A 26,270-nucleotide genomic window follows, 5' to 3' on the forward strand; every position below is an offset into this window, starting at 1 on the left:
ATTATCACAACTGAATGTATTTCTATTTACATAGTTATTAAAGTCACATTAATTAGCAGTCAGACATTTCAAAACACTCAAAGGTGACTAGTTAGTATGATTGCCACGTAGTGTTTTGGAAAGACATTTATTAATTACACTTTATGTCATTATTCTCTTCACAAAGGGTAGAAAATAGAAACCACTTGGAATCAGAGCCTTAGAGCAAATGAAGCTCAAAAGATCCTTCTAGAAACCCACTTCGATAGCCCTTTTCCCATGAATGTAATGTTTGGGATGTGGCAGAGTCAAGCATGAATTGGTAGGGAGAGGGGAAGTATATGGAAAGAGAATAGGAGGGAAGCAAGAAGTTACACTGCTGGAGTAGTTGCTTCACTTTCTGAAGATGGGTATTGAAAAGAGTTCATTGCCCTTTTCCCCTACTTGATGTTGCCATTTCTTGTAGTTCATAAGAGCATACTGCTAATGATTGTTTTTTGTGATCTCAATCTTGATTTTTGACTGTCATTGTGACTACCACAGCCATTGGCCTAGAGAGTGTCAGTTGACATTATTTTGGGCAACGATGGAAACTGTATGAACTCTTGTAGAGTCAGTGGTGGACAGGATCTCAAGTGTCATCTGCCCCACACATACTGCCATCCATGCGATCTTCCCTCCTGCTGTTTCTCCTTTTGCTCTTCCTTCTCTCATCTGTCTTGATTTCTGCCCCAGTTATCCTTTTCTTGTGTTCTATGATCTAAAGATAAATTTTTGTTTTAATTCATGAACTTAAGTGTAATTTGTTCAACATCAACATCCTTCTTACTCATGTGCAGTGGTTTTAATATTTCACATTTATTACTGGATTTGATCTTCACTTTCAAACATACAAGTTATAACATTACTATTTATCAACATTCTGTCCTTATTTTTTGCTTTTATTATTTCACATGAGCTGTATGATAATTTAGTGAATTAGTCAAGATCATCAAGCTAGTGATTGATACAACTAGAAGTATTAGAGTTAAGACCATGGCTACTAAGAAAAATCCAATAAGGCAAAACTTTCCCTTTATTAAGCTCAGCAGCAGGAGCAAAGGGGCCATCTCTGTGTCAGAGAAAAACTGGACTGTGAGATGCTGATAACATATTCTCAGCTGTTGTGGCCTGTTCCAGTAACAGAGGTGCCTACCTAATACCCCGGCCTTTTAATTGTGTGTTCCTGGTGAAAAAAGTTGACTCTAAGCTAGAGTTAAGCAGGAGTTTTGTAGGTCAAGTGAGCATAGGAGAAGCTGTCATCAGTGACTTGAGCACCTTTTTGGTTGTATAAAATGACTAGCTTAGATGCAACAAAAATCAAGTTCAGTGTATTATACTCAGATGAGTATAAAGATTATTTTAAATTGCAAAAATGGCAATACTCAGTAGAAAAACATTGTCACCGGATTTATAACATAATGAAAATCTTCCCTTTTTCTTCTGCCTGGTATCACTTCACAAAGGTAACTCTGGTTATCAATTTAATGAATATCTTTCTAGATATTTTCTGTGCATCTATAAACACACGCACATGGTATTAAACTTACTAATATGCAGACTTGTTTTTTTCCGTCAACATACTGTGAATATTTTTCATTTATACACATACACTTTAAATTATTATGTTCTTCCCATTGGATAATATAATTCATTCAATAAATATTTAGATTACCCAGATTTTATTGCTTTTACAAAAAGAAATGTCATAGTGAATATCCTTGTACAACAAATTAATTTAATATCTTGTTGGCATTTTTCTGTGGGATAAATTCAGGTAAGTGAAAATTCTGGTATAAGGGTTATCACAAATATTTTACATGCAGCTATGACTCTTTGAGATACCACTTTCGGTTTAATCTATGAAAATACACCACATCCAAAAAGAATGATACTTTTACAAGTACAAGTAACTATTCTACCATTGTGGACCAAACTTACAACTTACACCATCCATGGGTTGGTCATATTTCTTCCTGGAGATACAAAGTTTCATATATCTAACAATTTTTTTTTAAATCTTCTCTGTGATATTGACAGAAAAACTATGTGTCAAACCAAGCCAGGCATATTTTAAAATTTCATTGTATAGAACTACCCAAGAATACAAGTGATCACTTTGGTAGCTAGAGTCTTTCTCCTTCTCCCTGGGTGAAGTCTAAGAGGCTTGGATCCTTCCTATTTTGTGAATCAGTTGAAAAGCATGGTACACATTTAATCTTTTTCACAGACTTTTTACCGTGAACGGGGGATTTTTTTTTTTTTTTTTTTTTTTTTTTTTTTTTTTAAAGGAAGTCCAGTTCCCATTGAAATCATTCCTGTTTCTCCTTTCAGGGCTGGGCGAGGACTTTATGGCATTGACAGTATGCCAGATCTCCGCAGGAAAAAAACTTTGCCTATTGTACGAGATGTGGTAAGTCACTCCTCTTTCATTCTTTGCGTGTGTCCCTGTTTTCTTCATTAGCTGTCATTTTGGCCTTCTCATTAAGTGCCTTGCCTGTATTTCATAGAATAAAATATATAAGACGCTGGATTACCAAGTATTGCATTTATCATTTCTTTAAAATCTTTTAGGAGAATGAAATAACTCTAACCTTTTGACAGCTTTTTTTTTTTTTTAAACTTTCCTTCCTCCTCCCTCCCCCAGTGTGGGGTTTGAACTTATGACCCCAAGATCAAGAGTTGCATGCTCTACCGATGGAGCCAGACAGGCGCCCCTTGACAGCTTTTTATATTGGTTGAAATGACAAACTGAGTTAAAATGGCACTATAATTGAGCAGAAAGTCACACAGCATGCCAAATGAGCTGCTGCAACTGGGCTTTGATAGGTACAATGTTGCAAATGACCACAAGTGTAATGCACGCTTTGAGTCTTGATTTGAACTTCCTCACCTTAACCCAGTGAATTTTTCTACTTAAAAAAGCAGCAGATAATACTAACCAATTCTTTATTAAGATCTAGTCACATTAATAAGTTATTCCACTATCTATGGAAATCTATGGCTCCCAAGTTACTAAAACCATTTTGAAGCCTGAACATAACTTTCAATAACTCAGACTCTCCTATAACAAAATATGCTGGGGACCACCTAAAGATGCAAAGAATTGAGGATGGTCTGCATTAGATTCTAAAAGCAAATAGCCTACCAGCATGTTTTCTATTATCTAAATTGTCTTCACATTTTTTTCTGGAAGGATATTCTTAGTAGTTTATGACATAAAAATGTTTTATCCGAGAGAAATAAGAATTTCCCTTTTCGCAACAATGTACACAATTTCTCGTATCAGCAATTTTTAGTTTTTTCTATGAAAACCATCAACCAAAAACCATCACTTTGGCTTTAAATTAGGAAAGATAAAATCTTGATTGGGAAGATCTTATACTGAAAAGCATGACGTGTCTGTACGGCTCATATTTCTGCCATTATAGAGTGGACATTATTGTAAAGTGTTAGGTTTATTTTAACATCATTATACTCTTTTCACACCTTTCTTATTTCTAATTATTTATGCTTTGTTTCCTCTGACACTTGGAATCTTCAGGCCATGGTAAGTGATTTTCAATTTAATATTTTCCATACTTCTCAACATACACTACACTTTTTCTTAGGATAAAAGAGGGCAAGATGGGGAAATAAAAAGAGACAAGGAATAAGAAATTTGGGTTCTCCAAGAATTTAGCATATAGTTCAGTTCTGAAAGATATACCAAATTATATATATGCCAGGTGCCAATACAGACTAAAATAGCATACAGACATAATTTTAAGTATAATAGCTGTCAGAATTGGAAGATCATCTTGGGTAAGTCCTTGGAGGTAAGCCCTCTGAGTTTATGGCTTTTAGCTCCAAGGAGATACATTTAAGACCGGGTACATAATTCCATTATGACTTCCTTTGAACATTCCCATGTAAAACTTCTGATTGCCAAAGTTCTCGCCAGCACTGCTGAGTGCATTATATCACACATGTTTCAGGTAGAAGCAATATAATGGTTCTGTTTTATTGTGGGGAAGCTAAAGGGACTTGACTGGTAATTAAAATCACATAAGTTATCAGCATTGTGTTAAGAAAACCAATCTGGGTATATGGTTTTCAGTTGATAAAATGAACACTTAGAAAAAATATCTTGGTTAGATATGCAAGAATCCTCGGGGGAACTGTGAACAATTCAAGGATCATCTAACCTTAATTGTGCTTCACGGCCATCGCACAGATCAGCTGGCTCTGTACCAGTGGCCATGTTTGATGAAGGAACGTGACCATGATCACATTGGGGAGAAGCAAAGTTATAGAAGCCTCTTGCCAGCCTGGAAACCTAGGACTGATCACCCTGCCTTGCTGGTGGTCAGTGTTGTCATCTGCAAACTGTAGGGGTGGGTTCGATGCTAGAAGGGGACTTTTTCAGCTTTGATGTTCCGTGATTCCACATTCTGGACGCGCTCACCGACTACTGAAGATGGCAAGTCCCTATTGACTAAAACATGAGCAATGATAGTCTGTATTCCTCCGTTTTCACGGGCTGCTGAGTGGCATGTTCATGGCAGCTGCCTCATGTGCCAATAACTCCTAATTCTGTTTATTTTAGACTCTGGCTGCCCGGAAATCTGGACTGTCCCTGGCTATGGTGATCAGGACGTCACTCAACAATGAGGAACTGGTAGGTGCAGAGTCCATTACTATGTATTGATCAGAGTCCAGGGAAGAGTGATTCTGATCAAGACACTCCATTGTAATGTTGGTTCCAAAATTCCAGAAATAACTGGGAACATGGGGAAAGTCTGACCCTAAACAAATTTCCTCAGGCCCTCAGCTTCACTATCATACAGATGGTCCTCTGCTGATCCAATTCGCATGTGCCGATCCGTCTTTACAGATGCTATTCCATACTCACACATTTTATCTGTACTCTCCCTCTGAAAAAAATCCCACTACATTTTCATATGGTTCAAGTTTTGCCTCTTTATGAGGCTGTCCCAAACATCTTCCTCCTCTTCTGACTCAATTTTTAGTTCCCTTCTCTGGGCTCTTCTAGACTTTAATCACGACTTCGACTTCCATAGTGTAGTATGGCGTGAGTGGAGGTTGCTCGGGGTGAGTCCCGTCTCTAGTGCTAAACTAGCATTGTTCTACCTGGCAAATTATCTAACTTCTCTGAGTCTGATTTCTCTCATCTGTATAGTGAGGTAATAAGACAAATTATGAAGGGAGGGGAAATGTGTTTAACACTTGGCATAGCTTAGAGTATAGTAAATAAATAAATAAATGCAAGCTGCTGGTTTTATTATTTTTGTAAGCAATTAATTTTATTATTTTGCATAAACCTTTTCTTTAGAGGTTGAAATCCTTAGGGTAGCACTGTATCTTGTTTGTTGTTCTTGTTAAATACTTTGATCCCTACTGCTTAGTACACGGTCTGGCATGAGGTAGATACTTTGTAAATTCCTGTTGAATCAAAGAACCAACATGATTAGAAAATACAAGTAGGCTGCAAATATCTAAGTCAGGGATTCTTAAATTTGGCTCATTAGAATCACTTGTGGGAGCTCTAAACCATGCAGATGCCTGGGTCTCACTCCCAGTGATTCTGATTTAAGTGGCTTCAGATGTAGTCTGGGTTGAAGAGTTTTTTGTTTTTTTTAATTAATTAATTAATTTATAAAGATTTTATTTATTTATTTGACAGAGATAGAGACAGCCAGCGAGAGAGGGAACACAAGCAGGGGGAGTGGGAGAGGAAGAAGCAGGCTCATAGCGGAGGAGCCTGATGTGGGGCTCGATCCTATAACGCTGGGGTCACGCCCTGAGCTGAAGGCAGAGGCTTAACGACTGCGCCACCCAGGCGCCCCTGTTTTTTTGTTTTTAAAACTATCAGGCGATTCTCTTGTACAGTGGATGTTGTGCCCTGGTAACTCCTTCCTGCCCAGACAGTCTACTGGGCTTTTACTAGAGACAATTTATGTGTTCTCCCTTAATAGAGCTCATATATTCTACCTCTCCCAATTTTAGTGACTTTGTCATTCCTGTAGAATAAAAATTTGCCTAATACTTGTTTCAAATTTCTATACACTTGGCATTTAACACCATTATTTATATGTATATTTCATATTTTCTTCTTCCTGTCTTTGTCATCTTCCACCCAAAAGCCAACCTTTCCTAGGTTTCTGTCGCAAATCTCTCCCTCCCCCCATGCACATCAGTGATACAATATATGTCCATTTGAAGATCTGGGTGCTACAGCAAGTTAAAACATTTCTGTTGTACCCAAGAATTAAAAAAATGTGGCTGCTTTCCCAAGTGTCTTATTCTTATCTATTAGCTTTACGATGCCATGTACTATTTGAGTATAGTTTGGATACAAGAGAAATTAAACATCCTCTGGTGTATGAGAAAGTTCCATAATGCTTGCTGAATCTTGAAGTATCTAGTCTTTTGCTTTTAAGGGAGTAATCAAGGTTGAGGGTTTTTAGCATTAAGCCCCTATACTATTCCTTTTAAAAAAAAATTTTTTTTGAATACAGTATTTCATCTGAACCATAAATACTCATTCCTATGAAAAGTTAATAGAAAAGAGACAGAAATAAGAAGAATGCTACTCCATTTTCTAAGGCCCTGAACAGGAAGCATACCCTCACTTTACGGTTAAATTAGTTATTGATCTACTTTTCATCCACTTAAAAATGCATTGTGTTTCTTTAGTTTCAGAAGACCTATGTAGAAAACTTTTCTGTGTGGGTGTTGGGTGGATGAATGGAGTCCATCAGCTTCCTCTAAAATTCATAAAGCCCATTTCCCTGGGGCCCATGGCTTAAAAAGTAAATGGAAGATGACTTCTACACGACAGGCATATTAAATGTCACTCTTGACAAGCTGTCACATTAAGTCATTACATGGGCAACTAACGTCAATGCTGAAGCAAATAATTTCCACTTTTCCGTGCTAGAAGTCTTCCTAGGCACCCTCAACGTGAAAGCATGAAATATCTGTTTTAACATGAAGGGAAATGACTTGGCCATGTGGAAAATATCAAATGGTAGCACATCTGTTTTAATTAAAACGATGTATGGCAAAAAGTTCCGTCAGCTCTTCCACAGCAGGGACGGGCTCTAGAGTCTGACGTAAGGTGACAGTGGGCTAGCTGGCACCACCTCCAATGACACTCTGTGAGCAGTGGCTGAAGCACGCCAGGTGCCCCACTACCAATTCCACCTCACCCACAGGGAGCTAGTGGGGCTGATTGGAAATCTCAATCTAAAAAGCTCTTAAGGACCCTAATTTCTGGACATTTCTACCTGGCCTAATAACTCAAGAAGGGGTAACAGTCTAGTATCCACCTATCACAACAGTAGTCTGCCTGACACTACACCACAGAGCTTTGTGCTGATTGTCATAGAGTGATAGCTCCCTAGGTGTAGCCCCAACGTGGGGAGGGGCGGCAATCCAAGTAAAACTGTTCAGTGAGTCAGATATCAACTGAGCGTCCAATATGTGTCAGGCATTGTTTCAGATTCTGCAAATGAGACCTTGAACAACTGCTATAAATCCCTGCCATCATGAGGCTTATAATATAGGGAGAGGCGAGCTGAAATACTGTGTGTTGCATGCCGTATTGTTACAGGTCATAATGAAACTTTTAATGTGGGAGTATTTAAGCTGACAGTGTCAGATGAGGGTTATGGGAAGCTCAAATAGAGTGAGAAATGTAAATCCCCAAGCCTGAAAGGGATTTTAGAACCCTGATTATTCTATCTAGTTAATTCATATCTCACTATGGCGAGGGCGCCGGTCTAATGGCTTGCTTCCAGGAAGTGTCAATTCTCAGTCAAGTTTGGTTTGTCAAGGAGAGTAGAGGTCCTCCTTCCAATAACAAGATCAAAGTCAGACCCGATGAAAGGGACTTACAGGAACTATGGATGGGAATCATTAGATCAGACCTGGGCCCTATTCCTAGCATAATCCTAGAAAGGTGACCTGGGAGCAGGAAGCAGGTCAGAACACCTGCTGGTGCCTGGGGTTCAGTCAGGAAGCTGCAGGCTCACAATATGCAGGTAGTCTGGACTCCTCCTCAGGAACAGGAACGATGCCAAACTATGTAACTGAGAGTTGAAGTGATAGAGTCCTGAATTTGAATTTCAGCTCTACGTCTTCCTACCTTTGAGAACTCCTTTCTTTTCAATATTTTTTGCCTCCCTGAGACTCGTTCATCTCATCTGTAAGATGAAAGTAATAATACCTCACAGTTTGTGAGAATTAAAAGTGTCTCGCCAGGCAGAGCAGGTGGCAGTCAGGGCCATGGGGCAGGGAGTTGCAATGAGGTATCCAGAGCAGGTGCTGAGCCCTGTGCCTCCCTGCCACCTTGGCAGCTGAGGGTCAGAGTCCAGTGTGTGCTGACAGGGGAATCCATCTAATCACACATTTAAAAATTGTTCTCTGGTTTACAAGTGTTTTTCTTGGTCCTGCTTCTATCATCCTTCAAGAGCACCGTCTTTGGCTTGAGATAAATATAGGTCCAGCTCCACTATTGACTAGTTATGGGAACTTGGGCAAGTTACTGAAACTCTCTTGGCTTTGATTTTCTTACATATTTGCTAATTATATAAGATTTTTGCATCGATGGCCTATGGTTTACTGTGTCTTTGAGCACTTTTGGCATTAATAAACTAGCTTTGTAAAGTAAGGTGGGAAGCTGTCCTTTTATTACTTATCTGGAATAGTTTGTGTAAAAAAGTTGTTGCTACGCCTTGAAAGATGGGCAAACTTGCCTCTAAAACCATCTTGTAATTTTTTGAGGGTGGTTATTTGACTACCTTCAAATAACTTAATGTAATAATCCCATCCATGTTCTTTAAACATTTGTTTTTGAGTCAATTTTAATCATTTATATTTTTTCCAGAACATTGTGCTTTTTTGCCTAAAATTTTAAATTCTGTCAAATTATTCATATAATTTTATGATTTATAAAAGTTTATGCTGTTTTCATCTTATTTATTTGTATTTTTCTTTTTTCTTTTTTCTTTTTTTAATCAGTACTCCAAGAGATGCCTCTGGTATTTGTTGACCCCATATTGTTTGTTTTCTATTTTATTTCTTTTCTTAGATTCATCTTCTGCCCTCTTTGTATTCACCCTGAAGCTACTTTTCTAACATGCCGAGTTGAATATGAAGTTCACTAATTTTGATTTTTATTATTAATTAATGTGTATACACAAAAGAATATTTACGATGTAAGAAACAATGCATATACCCGTGTACCCATAACAGCTTTAGAAGGAGAAAAATGATTATTTAATAAATGATGCAATTACTCTTTTGATTCCTCAGTTTAGAGTGTTTATTCTCCCAAAGACAAGTCATATGAACTTTATTGTTGTTACTACATCGTATTCAGAGCACATAGACTGTGTATTCAGTGATTAGCATTTAATTGACTATTTTATGGCTTAGTTCCTAATCAGTTTTGTAGATATCCCATATGAGCTTTTTTAGTTGGGTGCATAAGTTTTGGGACTTCTATATTCCTGATAAATTGTTTTTCAACTTTGCTAATAATATTAATTTCTTAAATGCTTTTTCTTTAAAATATTTTCTCTATGCTACTAATACTGCTCTACCAAATTGATATGGTCAATATTTCCTTAATAGAACTTTCTGTAGCCTCTTCTTTAAGTCATAATGTGTCTTATGTGTATCTCACATAGATTTTTTTTTTCTTCCCAGAGAGGGAGGAGGGAAGAAGGAAGAGGGACAGAGGGAGAGGGAGAGAGAGAATCCCAAGCAGGCTCCATGCCCAGCACAGAGCCAAATGCGGGGCTAAATCTCATAACCCTGAGATCTTGACCTGAGCCGAAATTAAGAGTCAGCCACTTAAGTGATTGAGCCACCCAGGGACCCCATGTATCTCACATAGCTTAATTTCATTTATTTATTTTTTAATATTTATTTGAGAGAGGGAGAGAGAGCTTGAATGAGCAGGAGCAGGGGGAGGGGCAGAGGCAGAATCAGACTCCCTGCTGAGCAGGACCCTGGGATCATGACCTGAGGCAAAGGTAGACGCTTAATTTAACCGACTAAGCCACCCGTGTGCTCCTCATATAGCTTAATTTAAAATTCAATCTGAGAATGTGGCTTTTTACAGGTGAATTCAATCAGTTTATACTTCCCATAATGTATTTGAGCTTAGTTCTATTACTTTTTAAAAATATACTTCATCTCTTTTTTACTTTCTTTTCCAAGATTCATTTGTGCAGATTGAGTTTTATTTTCCCTCTTCTTCAACAAATGGATTAAAATGATCTATACTGTTTATTTAATGTAGTTGTTTCCTAAATGTTTAATGAGAATACTTTACAACTTCTTTTATTGAAGTATAATTAACATACATTGTTATATTAGTTTCAGGTGCATAACATTGATTGGACAGTTCTGTACATTACTTAGTGCTTACCATGGTCAGCGTAGTCACCATCCATTTCCATACAATGTTGTTACAATATTATTGCCTATATTCCCTATGCTGTATTTTTTCATCTCTGATTTATTCATTTTATAACCGGAAGTTTGTATTTCTTAATACCCTTTATCTGTTTCGCCCATCTCCCCATTCCCACTCTGGCAATCACCAGTTTATTCTTTTTGTTTAAGAGTCTTGTTTGTTCACTTGCTTTTCTTTGTTCTTTTTTAAAAGTTTTTGTTTAAATTCCAGTTAACATTCAGTGTAATTTTAGTTTTTAACTAAACTTTAGTGATTCAACACGTCCGTACAATATCCACTGCTCATCACAGCAAGTGCCCTCCTTAATTCCCATCATCTATTCAGCCCATCCTCCCATGCCTCTCCCCTCTGGTAACCATCAGATTGTTCTCTATAGATAACAGTCTGTTTCTTGGTTTGCCTCTCGTTTTGTTCCTTTGCTTGCTCGTTAATTCCTTAAATTCCACGTATGAGTGAAATCACATGCTTTTGTCTTTCTTCCACTTATTTCACTTAGCATAATGACGTTTAAGTCCATTCTTTTGTCACAGTTGGCTAGATCTCATTCTTTTTTATGGACAAGTGCTATTCCATTGTGTGTGTGTGTGTCTGTCTGTCTGTCTGTACCACTCCTTCTTTGTCCATTCATCTATCTATGGCCACATGGGTTGCTTTCATATCTTGACTATTTAAATAATGCTACAGTAAATATAAGGGTGCATCTATCTTTTTCAAATTAGTGTTTTCATTTTTTTGGGTAAATAGTAGCAGAATAACTGGATTGTATGGCACTTCTATTTTTAATTTTTTGAGGAAATTCCATGCTGTTTCCACAGTGGCTGCACCGCCTTACATTCCCACCAATAGTGCATGACGGTTCCCTTCCTCCACATCCTCACCAACATTTGTTATTTCTTGTTTTTGATACTAGCCATTCTGACTGGTGTGAAGTGATCTCATTGCGGTTTAGATTAGTATTTCCCTGATGGATTGTGATGTTGGACATCTTTTCATGTGTCTGTTGGCCATTTGTATGTCTTTGGAAAAATGTCTGTTTAGATCCTTGGCTCATTTTTTAATTGTATTGTTGGTTTTGGTGTTGAATTATGTAAGTTCTTTATGTATTTTGGACATAATCCCTTGTCAGATATGTCATTTGCAGTTATCTTCTCCCATTCAGTAGGTTGTCGTTGTGTTATGTTGAGTTTCCTTTGCTATGCAGAAGCTTTTTATTTTCGTATAATCCCAATAGTTTATTTTTGCTTTTGTTTCCCTTGCCTAAGGAGTCATATCTATAAACATGTTGTTAAAATTAATGCCTATGTTTTCTTTTAGGAGGCTTATGGCTTCAAGTCTGATATTTAGGTTTTTAAACCATTTTGCGTTTGTGTGTATGGTGTAAGAAAGTGGCCCAGTTTCATTCTTTTGCATGTAGTAAAAGTTTTCCCCTGGTCACTTACTGAAAAGACTGTCTTTTCCCATTGGATAGTCTTGCCTCCTATGTCATAGATTAATCGACTGTATAGGTGTGAGTTTATTTTAGGGCTCTCTACCCTACTCTATCGATCTCTGTGTCTAGTTTTGTGCCAATACCATACTGTTCTGATTACTATAGTTTTGTAGTATATCTTGAAATCTGGGATTATGGTGCCTCCAGCTTTGTTTTTCTTTCTCAGGATTGCTTTGGCTATTTGAGGTCTTTGTAGTTGCATACAAATTTTAGGATTATTTGTTTTAGTTCTTTTTTTTTTTTTTTAAAGATTTTATTTATTTATTTGACAGAGAGAGAGACAGCCAACGAGAGAGGGAACACAGGAAGGGGGAGTGGGAGATGAAGAAGCAGGCTCCCAGGGGAGGAGCCTGATGTGGGGCTCGATCCCAGGACTCTGGGATCACGCCCTGAGCCGAAGGCAGACACTTAACAACCAAGCCACCCAGGCGCCCCTATTTGTTCTAGTTCTATGAAGAATGCTATTTTTGCTATTTTGATAGAGATTACATTGAGTCTGTAGTTTGCTCTGGGTAGTGTGGACATTTTAACAATATTCTTCTAACATGAGCATAATATACCTTTCCACTTGTGTCATCTTTAATTTCAGCAACATCTTACAGTTTTCAGAGTATAGACTTTTCACCTTCTTGGTTAAATTTATTCTTAGGTATTTTATTTTTTTGGTGCAATTGTAACTGGAGCTGTTTTCTTAATTTCTCTTTTTGCTACTTCATTATTAGTGTATAGAAACACAACAAACTTCTGTTTATTAATTTTGTGTCCTGTAACTTTTACCAAATTATCAGTGCTAATAGTTTTTTGGTGGAGACATTAGGGTTTTCTATATGCAGTATCATGGTATCTATAAATAGTGACAGTTCTTCTTCCTTACCAATCTGGATGCTTTTTATTTCTTTCTTTTGTCTGATTGCTGCAGCTAGGACTTCCAGTATTATGTTGAATAAAAGTGGCGAGAGTGGGCATCCTTGTCTTGTTCCTGATCTTAGAGGAAAAGCTTTCAGTTTTCCACCATTGAGTATGATGTTAGCTGTGGGTTTTTCATATATGGCCTTTATTATGTTGAGCTATGTTCCCCCTAAACCCACTTTGTTGAGAGTTTTTATTATGAATGGATTTTGTATTTTGTGAAATGCTTTTTCTGCTTCTGTTGAGATGATTTGATTGATTGATTGATTGATTGTTCCTCTTGTTAATATGGTATATCACACTGATTGATTTGTGAATATTAAACCACCCTTGCATCCCTGGAATAAATCACATTTGACCATGGGGCATGATTTTTTTAAAAAAATGTATTGTTGATTCAGTTTGCTAAGATTTTGTTGAGGATGTTTGCACCTGTGTTCATGGGAAATACTGGCCTGCAATGCTCTCCTTTTGTAGCATATTTGTCTTCAAACTTTAAAGTTAATAATTCTGTCCTGAAAGAAAAAAAAAGATCTAAAAATGCTTAACCTCTCATTACTACCTTCAGTGCCCGCATTAAGTAAAAGTCAAATCTAAATGTCATGTCTGAAAATGGTCTGAAAACCTCAAGTTTGTAGCCCATGGAGTTTAACTGTATCCTAAACACAACTTTTGGGTTTCCATAGAATCAGCTTTCACAGTTCTGGCAGTAAGTTCCTTTATCGCCCCAAGCACCTGGAGAATCTATTTCTTTTGGGCTCTTTTACATATTAAAATATTTTTTTCCAACACTTCTTTAGGAGCTTATATCAACTTAGTCATGTAAAATAAATATATTAATACTGCTAGAGTACTCTTGAGGCGATCAGTGAGATAACAAATGGAAAGTACTTCAACCACTGTTGATACATAATTGTGTAGTAAATTATTAGTTATTGTTTTTATTATTAACTACATTTACTACAACTTTCCACGGCTCCGTGACTGGCTTTGCTTAGTTACACAAGAGGACAGTGAAACAGATTCCCTTTAAAAGGGTTAGGCACCCCCTTCCCTCTCTTACTTTTACAATATCCTAACCCTTCTTTCTGCTCTTTCATGGCCTCTGTCAGAAGATTTGTAAGAACTCTGTCTTGACCCCAGGTGGCAAAAATAAGTAAATAAACTTTTCACATTAAAATAACAAAAGTTTCCTTCCAGTGAAAGAATTCATATTATTTTTGGTCTCTTATATTTAATAAATTACTGATCTCCTACTACCTCCATTATGTATATGTATTTTTGTACTGAGATATAATTGACATATAACTTCTAAGTTTCATGTGTTCAGTATAAAGATTCAGTATTTATATATATGGTGAAATATTCATCACAGTAAGTCTAGTTAACATCCATCACCATACATGGTTATGTGTTTTTTCTTTCTCATGATGAGAACTTTTATGATCAGCACATTTCAAACGTGTAATACTGTATTATTAACTATAGTCACCATATTGTACATTATAATCCTATAACTTATTTGTTTTATGACTGGAAATCTGTACCTTTTGACCCCCTTCACAAATTTTGCTCACCCACCATCCCCTGCCTCTGGCAACCACCAATCCTCTCTCTGGATCTATGAGCTTGACTTTTTGTTTTTGCTTTCGTTTTTGTTTTTGCTTTCGTTTTTGTTTTTTCAGATTCTCCATATAAGTAAGATCATACAATATTTGTCTTTCTCTGACAGTTCATGTAGCATAATGCTCTCAAGATCCATCCATGTTATTGCATATGGCAAGATTTTACTCTTTTATAGCTGAATAATATTGTTATAAACACACACACACACACACAACACATTTTCTTTATTCATTCACCAACACTTAGGTTGTTTCTATGCCTTGACTGTTGTAAATAATGCTACTGTGAACATGGAAGTATATGTAGTTTTCCAAATTAATGCTTTTATTTTCTTCTGATAAACAGAAGTGGAATTTCTGGGTCATATGGTAGTTTTTAATTTTTTGAAGTGACTCTATATTGTTTTCCATTTACATTCCCACCAACACTGCAGAAGTGTTCCCTTTTCTGCAAATCCTTGTCAACACTTATTATTGCTTATGGTTTTGATGATAGCCTTTCTAACAGATATAAGGTGATATCATTTGATGTGCATTTCTCTGATGATTGGGGATGATGGACATCTTTTCATGTGCCTTTTAGCTCTACCTATGTCTATTTTGAGACAATGTCTATGCAGATCCTCTGCCCATTTTTAAATCAGATTGTTTTTTTTCTAGCAATTGAGTTGTAGGAGTTCTTGATGTATTTTGAATATTAGTCTCTTACCAGATATATGATTTGCAAATATATTCTTCCATTCAACAGGTTGTCTTTTCATTTAGTTGATGGTTCCCTTTACTGTGCAGAAGTTTTTTAGTTTGATGTTGTCCTACGTATTTATTTTTTTGTTTTTGTTGCCTTTGCTTTTTGTGTCAAATTAAAAAAAGTCATCTCCAAGACCAATGTCAAGGACCTCACCACCTCTGTTTTCTTCTAGGAGTCTATGGCTTCAGTTTTTTATATTCAGGTCTTTAATTAATTTCTTATTAATTTTTTGTGTATGGTAAAAATCACAGTCCAGTTTGATTCCTTTGCATGTAGCTGTTCAGTTTCCCTAACACATTTCTTGAAGAGAGACTGTCCTTTCCCCATTGTATATTTTTGGTTCCTTTATCATAAATTAATAGTCATAGATGTGTGGTTTTATTTCTGGACTCTGTTCTGTTGATCTATGTGTCTGTTTTTAATGCAGTATAATACCGTTGTGATAATTATATCTTTGTAATATAGTTTGAAATTAGGGAATGTGATGCCTGCAGTTTTTGTTCTTAAGATTGCATTGTCTATTTGAAATTTTGTGGTTCCATGTGAATTTTAAGGTTGCTTGTTCTATTTCTGTGAAAATTGCCATTGGAGTTTTCATAGGGAATGCACTAAATCTATATATTGCTTTGGGGAGTATGAACATTTTAATGATACTCTTCCAAACTATGAGCATGGCATATCTTTCATTTATTTGTGTCTTCTCCAGTTTCTTTTATTAATATCTTAAACTTTTCAGAGTATAGATCTTTCATCTAATTAATCAAATTTATTCCTAGATATTCTTTTTTTTAAAGATTTTATTTATTCATTTGGGGCAGAGAGATAAGGAGAGCAAGAGCAGGGGGAGAGGCAGAGGGAAAGGGAGAAGCAGATTCCCTGCTGAGCCAGGAGACCGACATGGGGCTGGATCCCAGGACCCTGGGATCATGACTCACCCCAAAGGCAGATGCCTAACCATCTGAGCCACCCAGGTGCCCTCCTATTTTATTCTTTTTGATACAAGTGTAAATTAAATTTCTTAATTTCTCTGATAATTTGTTATTCATGTATTGAAATGTACCACATCTTTAGATATTGATTTTATATCCTGCAGGTTTACTGAGTTTATTTTATTCTGGTTTTTTGGTGGAGTCTTTAGAAAATTATATACACATTTTCACTGAAAGTTTGAAATGGAGAAAAAGTGGCACATACAGTACATGACAAATCTACCCTAATTTGTTTCCAGAACGTGTTTTCTATCATAACAAGCATATTCTATATTGTACTCTTCTTGAATTACCTAATCATCTTCTTTATCTTGTTCACTCTGTTTATTTGGACTTACTGAGCAAGTTACTTAGGTCAGTAATAATTAGTGGCTGTTAACAAACAATGTAAGTGAAAACAAGATACTTAGGCTCTTCCAAAGATAGGCACGTAACTTTTTGTTCCTGTTTACATTTTCAGGTACAAACTTTTACCTGAATAACTTTAGCTTTTACAGTCTTATGTGATGATTGTTCTTATGAGCAAATTGAACCTGAAACTAAGGTATTTTATTTTTTTAAGATTTATTTATTTATTTTAGAGAGCACAAGAAGGGGGAAGGAGGAGAGGAAGATGTGGGAGGGGTGAGGGAGAGAGAGAGAGAAGCAGGGTCTGAGAGAGAGAAGCAGGGTCTGACGTGGGGCTTGATCTCACAAGATCATGACCTGAGCTGAAATCAAGAGTTGAATGCTTATCCAACTGAGCCAGTCAGGTGCCCTGAAATTAACCTGTTTTTTACTCAGGAACTTATTATACCATTCATTGTTCTTATTGTTTGTAACAAATTTCAAAGGTCCCATTGTACCCAAACTTTGTTCTGCAAATCATGTTTTTGTCCAGAAATAATGTGAAATGATACCTACAGGACAGGAAATAGATAGATAGATAGATAGATAGATAACATCTTTTTTAAAAAAAATCTATTTATTTATTTATTTAGAGCGTGAGCATGGGGAAGGGCATAGGGAGAGAGAATCTCAAGCAGACTCCCCACTGAGCTCAGAGCCTGACACAGGGCTTGATCTCATGAGCCTGAGATCATAGCCTGAACTAAAATGAAGACTTGATGCTGAGCCAGCTGAGCCGCCCAGATGCCCCTAGATTGTTTTTTGTTTTTTGTTTTTTTTTTCCCCAAAAAACCACATTTCATGGTACATGAAAAATGCTTCAAAACAAGAAGGATATTTTTTTCTTGTAATTATCAAAATGTGATTTTTTTTGAGTATAGGAAAGTTTATATAATCCCATGAGGAAAAAACACAGGATGATGAGAAAAATAGAACTTCATTAGTTGTGTCACTGGTTAACATAGTAGAGGAAAAAGAAAAAAGATACGTGGCAAATGGAGGCAGACATGCTTTGTTCCTGTTGTATTAACAGTTGGTTGGTTGGAATATTGATGGTTTAAAAATACTTGTCATCACCTTTGGCAAGGAAGCCTGATTACTTTATTTCTCAGGCTCACTTTAATTTTCTCATATAGCTATGAATAGAAAAGGCAATTCATTTTTTTCCTGTGTCCTAATTGTTCAAAAAGTGACATATTAGAGCATTTCACCTTAGATTCCAGTTTCTTAGAGGAGGAATTTTTAACAATATAATTGTTTAGGATATGAACATCCTCTCTTCTGTAATCTGTAAGCCGTACTTTGCTAAAGAGGCTTATCAGAGTCAGAGCATTCCCTAACCTCATTTCTACAGATAAAACAGTGTCTCCATAAAATAAAAATTGCCTTCTTTTCTTCTGCAATCACTTCAGTAATGTAAAACTGATGTTTATCAGTTTTATTCCTAATTGTGTTGTCTTATATTCTGTCTATAAATAGAAAAAAATCCCAAAAGATCCATGACCAACTTTGAAAAACTAAATTAACTTCATAAAAATTTTAGTGCTTTGTTTTATAAATTATTTTTACAGTGAGCATGCATTGTATTATAATTAGAAAATACATACTAGGGAGGAAAGTGACATGAGATTGTTTTGTTTTGTTTTTATTTTGACTGGGGTAAAGCCAGGGTTATTGTTTGCCAATGAGAATTATTTCGTTTTGCAAGTCACTTCCATGAAGTGTTGAGTATGATTTATACCATCTTTGTGATTCTTAAAAGGGGGGAGGAGATAGAACATATATACACACCAATAAATACCAGTGTCATTTAGAAACAGGAGGCTCCTATACAATTTAAATGCAACTTGATCTACAGTTACTGAAAGGATATTTAAAAATGAAATGAAAATACATTTAAGAAAGTACTATATGTTTATTGTGGAAGATTGGGAAATTTCAGAAACCTTTAAAATAGATTAACAGTAATCCTTCCATATTGCTGAATTTATTCTGTCCTTGGGTCCTAATGCCAGTAGATGAGGGCTCTTCTTATTCTTGAGACCACCTTCTCTACATATCTGGCTTCTGGTTTACCTCAGCCAGAGACCCTCTCTAGATAATATACCCAGTCCCATCCTTTCATGGTAGCTAGGATCCTATTAACTGTAACTAGTTATCTTTCTAGGAAAAAGTACTACATAAACAAAACAAAAAAATTCTTTGCTTTCAATCCAACTCCTAATGGTGAGTTAGGTTCCCATTTTCTATGGTCCATGGCTGATTTTGGAGTTTTCCCTCGATTTCTTCTACTTTGTTTCATTCAGTGTTACTTACCCTGTCTTTTTTTACTTATTCCACAAAACTCTCACACTCTTGGTCCTTGCTTATAATTTTGTTTGATCTGGTCTTAATTTGCTGCTAAGAAAGTACCTCATTTTCCCAAGATGAAGTATTCTCCTGAGAGTAAGAATCTTCTCTTTGAGGTATATTTTTACATGCTTTCCTAACTATTCACTTTCTGAGTTTCTAAATTGACCATCCCAGCATTTTATACTTTGCTTCAGTAAGAAATGTTGCCAGATGTCATTTTTTTTTAAAAAAAGATTTATTTATTTGAGAGAGAGCATGCACAGGTGTGGGGAGAAGCGTAGGGACAGATTCCTCAAGTAGACTCTTCCTACTGGTGGAGCCCAAGGCTGGGCTCAATTTCACGAGCCATGACATCATGACCTGAGCCGAAACTGAGAGTCAGAGTCTTAACTGCTGAGGCACCCAGACGTCCCTCCATATGTCACTTATTTTAGAGTAATTTTTAGCTTTGGTAGACAATGCTCATATCCCAAAAATCACAAATGAAAAAGATGTACATTAGCATTTCTCTAAGACTGGGGATATATATACCCTCTAGTGAGCTATCCAGTATCCAGCTTCTATAACTTTTAAATGTTAGATTTATTTTAATACCTCATTCAATTGATTTTCATTGTGCTGTCTAGTAAATTTTCCATATTTCCTCTTTTTTCTTTTTTTTAATTAGCTTCACTTCTTTTTATGAAATGGATCATGGCTCTTTAATCCCAACCAAACAAAAACGTTTCAGTGAAAACTTCCCAGCTGTCCAGAACTTTTTTGTTTTTTCTCTAGCGTGTTTAATTTTTTAGGAACTATTCTTTATATTTATTACTCCTGCTATAACCTAAGGATTTAGAGGCCAACTATATATCACTTGAATTCAATAAAAAGAAAATCTACACGTAGGGAATTTGAGAAAAGGTATGAATCACTTACTTAATTCTGAAATATGTGGATAATTTCCTGTTCAAAACAACCCTTTACCCAACCTTGCTTTCTAAGTTCATACATATTTTACTCTTCTTGGGTTCATTAGCAGGCTTTTCCCACCCAGTGTTCTATTCTGTTAGAATTCTTCCTACTAAGACAAACAGCAAATTACCTGATGTGATTGCAAGTATAACTAAGTTCCCTACTTAACTTTTTACCTGAACCATAATGGTACATGATACACATACTCGTCAGCCCAGTTAGAACAGGAAGCTGTCTACGGACAGCTGATTGAAAATCTATTATGCCAAGAATTGTTCAATTCACTTTAATGATATTGAAGATACCCACTCTGCTAAGCAGTACAATGGAAGCAAAGATGAATAATACATAGTTTTAATTCTAGAAGAACTCTTAACAGTTTTTTGTAAGATAAGACATCTTCATTATGAAATGAAGCCAAAAGACTTTCTTGGCTTAGGCTGTATTTATTGAAAAGGATGGATCCAGTTGTTTGTATAAATCTTAATATGGGGGTCTCCCACTTGAATAATTCCCATGCTTGATCATCCTGCTGCTTTGTAGACTCACATGAAGTATTAAAAGCTTTGACCAGACACTCATGTGATGGCAAGGCTGGATCTTGCTGTTTAAAAGTTAGAAAAAATTTTAATGAAGCTTAACTCCCTGCAGGGAATCTTCCAGTACCATTACCAAACATATTCTGGGAAAACACACAGTGAGGCGAATGTACTAATAAAGGGAAATATGCTGTTACCATACTGTGGAATTGAAAAACTGTGGAAAGTTGGTCATTTCAACACTGTGAAGATACTCTGAAATGAGGTTTAAGATATTCTGAAATGAGATTTAGGATTATTAATGCAAAATATAATTGTTTCATGTAAATGCTAGGCTCCTCCAGGATTTATGTAAATATTCATTCATTATGCATCAGGCAGTTGTGTGAAATTACCTGTAAATGTAACTTCAGACAGTGATAGTCTTTCTTTCAAAAAGCCATCTGCTTTCACTCCTGGGAGGTTAAGCATCTTACTTCAGAACAAGTCATGATCTCAGGGTACTGGGATTGAGCCCCATGTAGTGTTCTGAGCTCAACAGGCAATCTGATTTTCTCCCTTTCCCTCTACCCTTTCCCCAGCTCATGCTCCCTTTCCCTCTACCCTTCCCCCAATTCATGCTCACTCTCTCTTTCTCTCAAGTAAATAAAATCTTAAAAAAAAAAAAAAAAGAAAGAAAAAAGAAGTCACCTACATAGTTAGAGATGGAAAGAACAGAAAAGGATTCGTCCTGACAAGTCCCTTTCTTATCAACCTATGGTGGTTTCTGGAAAATCCACTATGAGTACTAACGCTTCGTATTTATTTAGTATTTTGAAATCTGTGGAATACATTGGTTACCTTCATACAATTTGATCTTCAAAATAATACTGCAGGTAGGTAGATATGTAGGGGAAGAAAGCAAGGCTTAGAGACCTAAGTCTCTCTGTGGATTATAAGACTCCTATGTGGCAGAACATTCACCCCACAAAATATGTATTGTACCCCTACTATGTGGTAGGGACAATGATAGGCACTGTTAGACACTAAGAAGAGAAATATGGAAGATTGGCTGTAAATATGGCCTGAAGAAACCCATGTTAAATGTCATGTGATTGGCCTTACGCTAGGGAACTCAGGTCTCCTGGCTACTCATGCAGTGAATTTTTCTACCCCACCAGTGGCTTGTCATTGAAAGTCTTTCCATGTGCTCTAAGAAGGTATCTCCCTTTAAAATATCACCATTACCATGAGAGAGTGCCACATTTAGCCTTTACCTACTACCAGTGTTCTCTTATGAATTAGTTGATGAGCTCCTTCCTGAAGGATAGGCAATAAAAGCAGTCCCCTGCAGAAGGAGTTGTAGAATGAGCATACTTCAGAGCTGGGAAGGGTTGGAATGTCAGGGAGAGTGCAGAGTCAGGAAAGAGAGACCTTAGTAGAGTACAAAGGAGGGGCGGGGATGTTTGCGGAGGGTCAACATCAGCATCAAGAATGCTTCCTGTCTACTTCACAATCTTACCAGGAACCAGTTTAGACCAAGGAGATCTATATCATCATCCTTGGCCTCATGGAGTCCACAGTATAGCAGGATGTGGACATTATCAAGTAATTAGAGCTTCTTGCTGCTGTGAAAGAAGATTGCACAACAGTGGAACCCAGTCCAATCTGGGAGATGAGGGAGTTGTGTTCAAATGACTGAACTGGGCCCTAGAACGCTGAGAGAAGAATAAGTGAGCAGAATTACTGTGCTTACTATCATTACTTATCAATAATTAAGAGGTTCTTTCAAAATAGTATTTTCAAGAAAAAGTGATAAAATAGTTTTATGTTGAAATTCTCCAAATCCACTGACTTGGCTGGCATTATCACTTCTTTTCACAGAAAATACATGTCTTCAAAAAGACCTTGCAGGCACTGATCTACCCCATGTCCTCCACCACCCCCCACAATTTTGAAGTCTGGACGGCAACAACACCCACCTACTGTTACGAATGTGAAGGGCTCCTGTGGGGCATTGCTCGGCAAGGCATGAAGTGTTTGGAGTGCGGAGTGAAGTGCCATGAGAAGTGTCAGGACCTCCTAAATGCTGACTGTTTGCAGAGTGAGTACCTGGTTAGGCTACAGATGTGTATGCAGAGCCTGCCTTAACCTCCATGGTTTCAGATTAGACCTCTTCAGCTCTTGATAGTTTTCATTAATTCCAACCACTACCCCTCCTATTGCACAAAGTTTCACATCCCACCCGTCCAGTCATACCATTGATGACATGTTGCCATAGTGCCGGGCTCTGACTTAGATGCCTCTGAATAAGCCATGGCACGCTCGCCAAATGGAAAACTGGAGAGCGACTTCTGATTTGTTTGGTCATTTCCATCTCGTAATAGCCCTGTGTGGAAAGTGGGAATGTGTGAAGTCATGTTCCTCAGACAAGGACTAAGGTGCACCCCTGTGATTGCAGCCATCTCAATTCCTTCCCTAGCCTATTTGGTGTCTGCCTGAAAGAGTCAGATTCTTGGAATTGGGAGGTTTTGTGTTTGAATATCAAAGACACATCTAACTTACCAGATACGTGACCTTGGGCAAGTTTTCTTTAACTTCTCAGGGCCTCATTATTTCTCCACCAAATGAACAGGAATAATATAATTTACCTCAGAGGGTTATGGGGAAGACTAAATGAAATAGTCTCTGCTAAGAGTCTGGCACATAGTAGATACTCAGTGAATATTAATGGCTTCCCCATCCTTTTGCACTTCTGACTAGGTACATGTCACTTCGACCTTTATGACAAGTTATCTTAAATTTTCCACTTCCAAAAAAATTCTTCATACTGCTACTTTAGATTAGGTTCAGAAATGCCAAAATATCACATTCTAAAATACATATTATTGACTTTTCAGTCCTGCATTGATTTGGCTGTGGCTGGGATGCTTAAATTAATAAAAAACAAAACAAAACAAAACAAAAACCCACAAACAAAAACATTGCCAAAGAAATCTATTTAAACGTGGACTTTCATTTGCAAATCTTTTTTTTTTTTTCACATGTAAACATAGTCCCCTCTGTTAATTGTTTATGTGAATGAATGTGTAACATCCATCGGTTACCTAAAATTGAGGGGGATCAGAGGAAGATGTCAAAGATTAAATTGTAAATGCTGTCACAGCTGGTTTTGTAGTAAGTCATACACATTCTACAGTTTTCTCTATTTGTATTATCCTTACATCATGAGATCAGATGGAGATTGTTAATGGTAATGAATGCTTTTTTTTTTTTTTTCCAACATATGTAGTGTCTCTTTTGAAAAATAAAAAGTATATTTAGGAATAACTGCTTAAAAGGAAGGGAGATTGACTCAAAACTACTGAGCTAACGTGCATAATCTCATAATCCAATTAGAATTCAGTCTACTTATTTAAGAAATGAATTGTAAACAGGCATTTTAAGAAATAAGCATATTAGGGCAGTAACATTTCAAAAAACAGGAAAAATATTGCCATCTAGAAACAAATGGCTTGAATTCATTAAGAAAAAAAATGATGTAGATTATACTTCAGAAATGAGCTGATTCTTTTCTCAGTATTTTAAAGACTAAAGATGTCACACATTCATTAGACTTTGGACACATTTTTATATTCTATTTCTGTTTCTTAAAATATGTTGATGGATGTTGGCTAAATTAGGCAACTTTTTCTTTGAGGTTATTTGCTAAAATGCACATGTAAATTGAAAGAATCAAAAATAGTTGAGAAAAACAAAGATGGGCATGAGTGCCCCAGGAAGGGAATATTTTCTTTAGTGATGCCTCCTTACTGTTTTCCTAAAATCCACCCTTGCACTGAAGAGAAAGAGGCTTTGCAAGTATATGAATTCAACTTCACCACTTCTCACAATACTATCAGTAAAATTTGAAATTAATCCTATAGAATCAATGACACTTCCTTAAGAAATTTCTCTTTTCATTGCTTTAAGCGAGAAATTTGCAATAGTGACACACCTTATGTATAAGATTTCCACATATGCCTACGGTGGAAGAAAAGGAGAGAATAAAAAAGTGGGAAGTCAGAGTGGGAAGGTCTAGCTATTACAGCCATCCTCCTTTGAAGATGAGGAGGTTCTAAGATCTCTTTAGCAGAATGGTCAATCCCTGAACACTGCTAGGAAAAATTTAACACCTTGGCAGGCAGCTTAATTCATCATTAGAAAATTGCAGTGTGTAAATTACACCTTGAACCAAGTCCTGCCTCCTGGTAACTTCTGTTCTTTAAACTTCTTTAATCTTACCACTGGAGAAAATATTTAATAAATGGACTTCCTATGACAGTTTTTCAAATACTTGTCTTTTTCAAATGAGAGTCTTCTTCAGGTTTTTAGAACCCTTACTATTTTGCTAATCTTTTTCTGAAGGCTTTGCAGTTTGTCAACATAGACACACCCACAAACACACACACACTCAGAACAAAAACAAAAGAAAAATTGTTCTCTTTATTTCTCCAGAATTTAACACATGTCGAGTAGTTAGATGCTTAATAAATGTTGGTTAAGCACCAAACGAGGGCATGAGAACTGCAGTTAGAAATAAAATGTAATGGTTTAAAGATCATTCTTTCATAGAATCAAAGATTTTTAAGGGAGCCTCTGAGATCAGTGGATTGGACAACCCAATCTACTGATTTTACAGAAGTCACATGATCCAGTTTCTTGTCAAAAAGAATCAAATAGATATTATACATGGGGTTAGAACCCAGGTCTCTGAACTCCCAGCCTAGTGTTCTGTCGTAATTTATAAAGAAACATACAAAGTTTGTATTAAGGGAAAAAATGGTAAGTTGATGAATTTTATTTATGGTACCTTTCCACTCTCCCATGTAGTACCCCTGATTTTTAGGCAAATTATGCTGCCCAGATGTTGGCCTCACCTCATGATGATGAGTCCAGGCCTGTCCTCTGTGGCCAACCCACTGACCTAGGAATGTATCCCTATCACAACATACTACTGCATTCACTTTTCAATAACATTAAGAAGAAAATCATCTAACAAATTAATTTGGGTAAAAGTGGAATCAATAGTTGAGTTACTGTAGTATAATGGTCATTTTCTTAACCTCAAGGAATAGGCTAATAATGGAGCATCTTCAGGTTTGGGATAGGCTGCTGTAGGGGGACAGAAAAGGTGAGTATACTGTACCTGAAGCCATACAGGTATTCAACATAAATAAGCAATGGATAGCTATACATCCATACCTATATCTATATTTCAGAGTCCTCAGTTACTTGAGAAAGATCTGGTTTCCAATCCTACTGCTACTGGGATTTTTCAAAACCTCTCTGAGCATTATTTTCTACATATGTGAAAAAAGTTAATAATACTCGTTAATTCCCCTTAGCTAAAGACCATCAAAAACACATTTGTAGTTTATTTTATTTTATTTGAATTTAATTAACATATAACGTGTTATTAGTTTCAGGGGTAGAGTTCAGTGATTAATCAGTTGTATGTAACACTCTGTGCTCATTACATCACATGCCTTCCCTAATGCCCATCATCCAGTTATCCCATTCCCTACCCACCTCCCCTCCAGCAGCCCTCAGTTTGTTCCCTATGATTAAGAGTCTCTTATGGTTTGTCTCCTTCTCTGATTTCATCTTGTGTTATTTTTTTCTCTCTTCCCCTATGATCCTGTTTTGTTTCCCAAATTCCACATATCAGTGAGATCATATGATAATTGTCATTCTCTGATTGGCTCATTTCGCTTAGCATAATACCCTCTAGTTCCATCCATGTTGTT

The 26,270-nt window shown here is 36.6% G+C and overlaps 1 protein-coding gene across 1 annotated transcript in view; it reads left to right on the forward strand.

Moving 5' to 3' along the window:
- Positions 1-26,270, forward strand: part of UNC13C (unc-13 homolog C) — a 631,335-nt gene that overhangs the window by 280,518 nt on the left and 324,547 nt on the right. Inside the window, exons 9-11 of the mRNA XM_087859197.1 lie at positions 2,353-2,431; positions 4,607-4,678; positions 22,366-22,585. Of these exons, the coding sequence (XP_087715323.1) occupies positions 2,353-2,431; positions 4,607-4,678; positions 22,366-22,585 (371 nt within the window). The remainder of the gene's footprint in view (positions 1-2,352; positions 2,432-4,606; positions 4,679-22,365; positions 22,586-26,270) is intronic.

Source organism: Ursus americanus, chromosome 36 (assembly GCF_024610735.1).
Source record: "Ursus americanus isolate L20-20 chromosome 36, mUrsAme1.1.p, whole genome shotgun sequence".
Lineage (NCBI taxonomy): Eukaryota > Metazoa > Chordata > Mammalia > Carnivora > Ursidae > Ursus > Ursus americanus.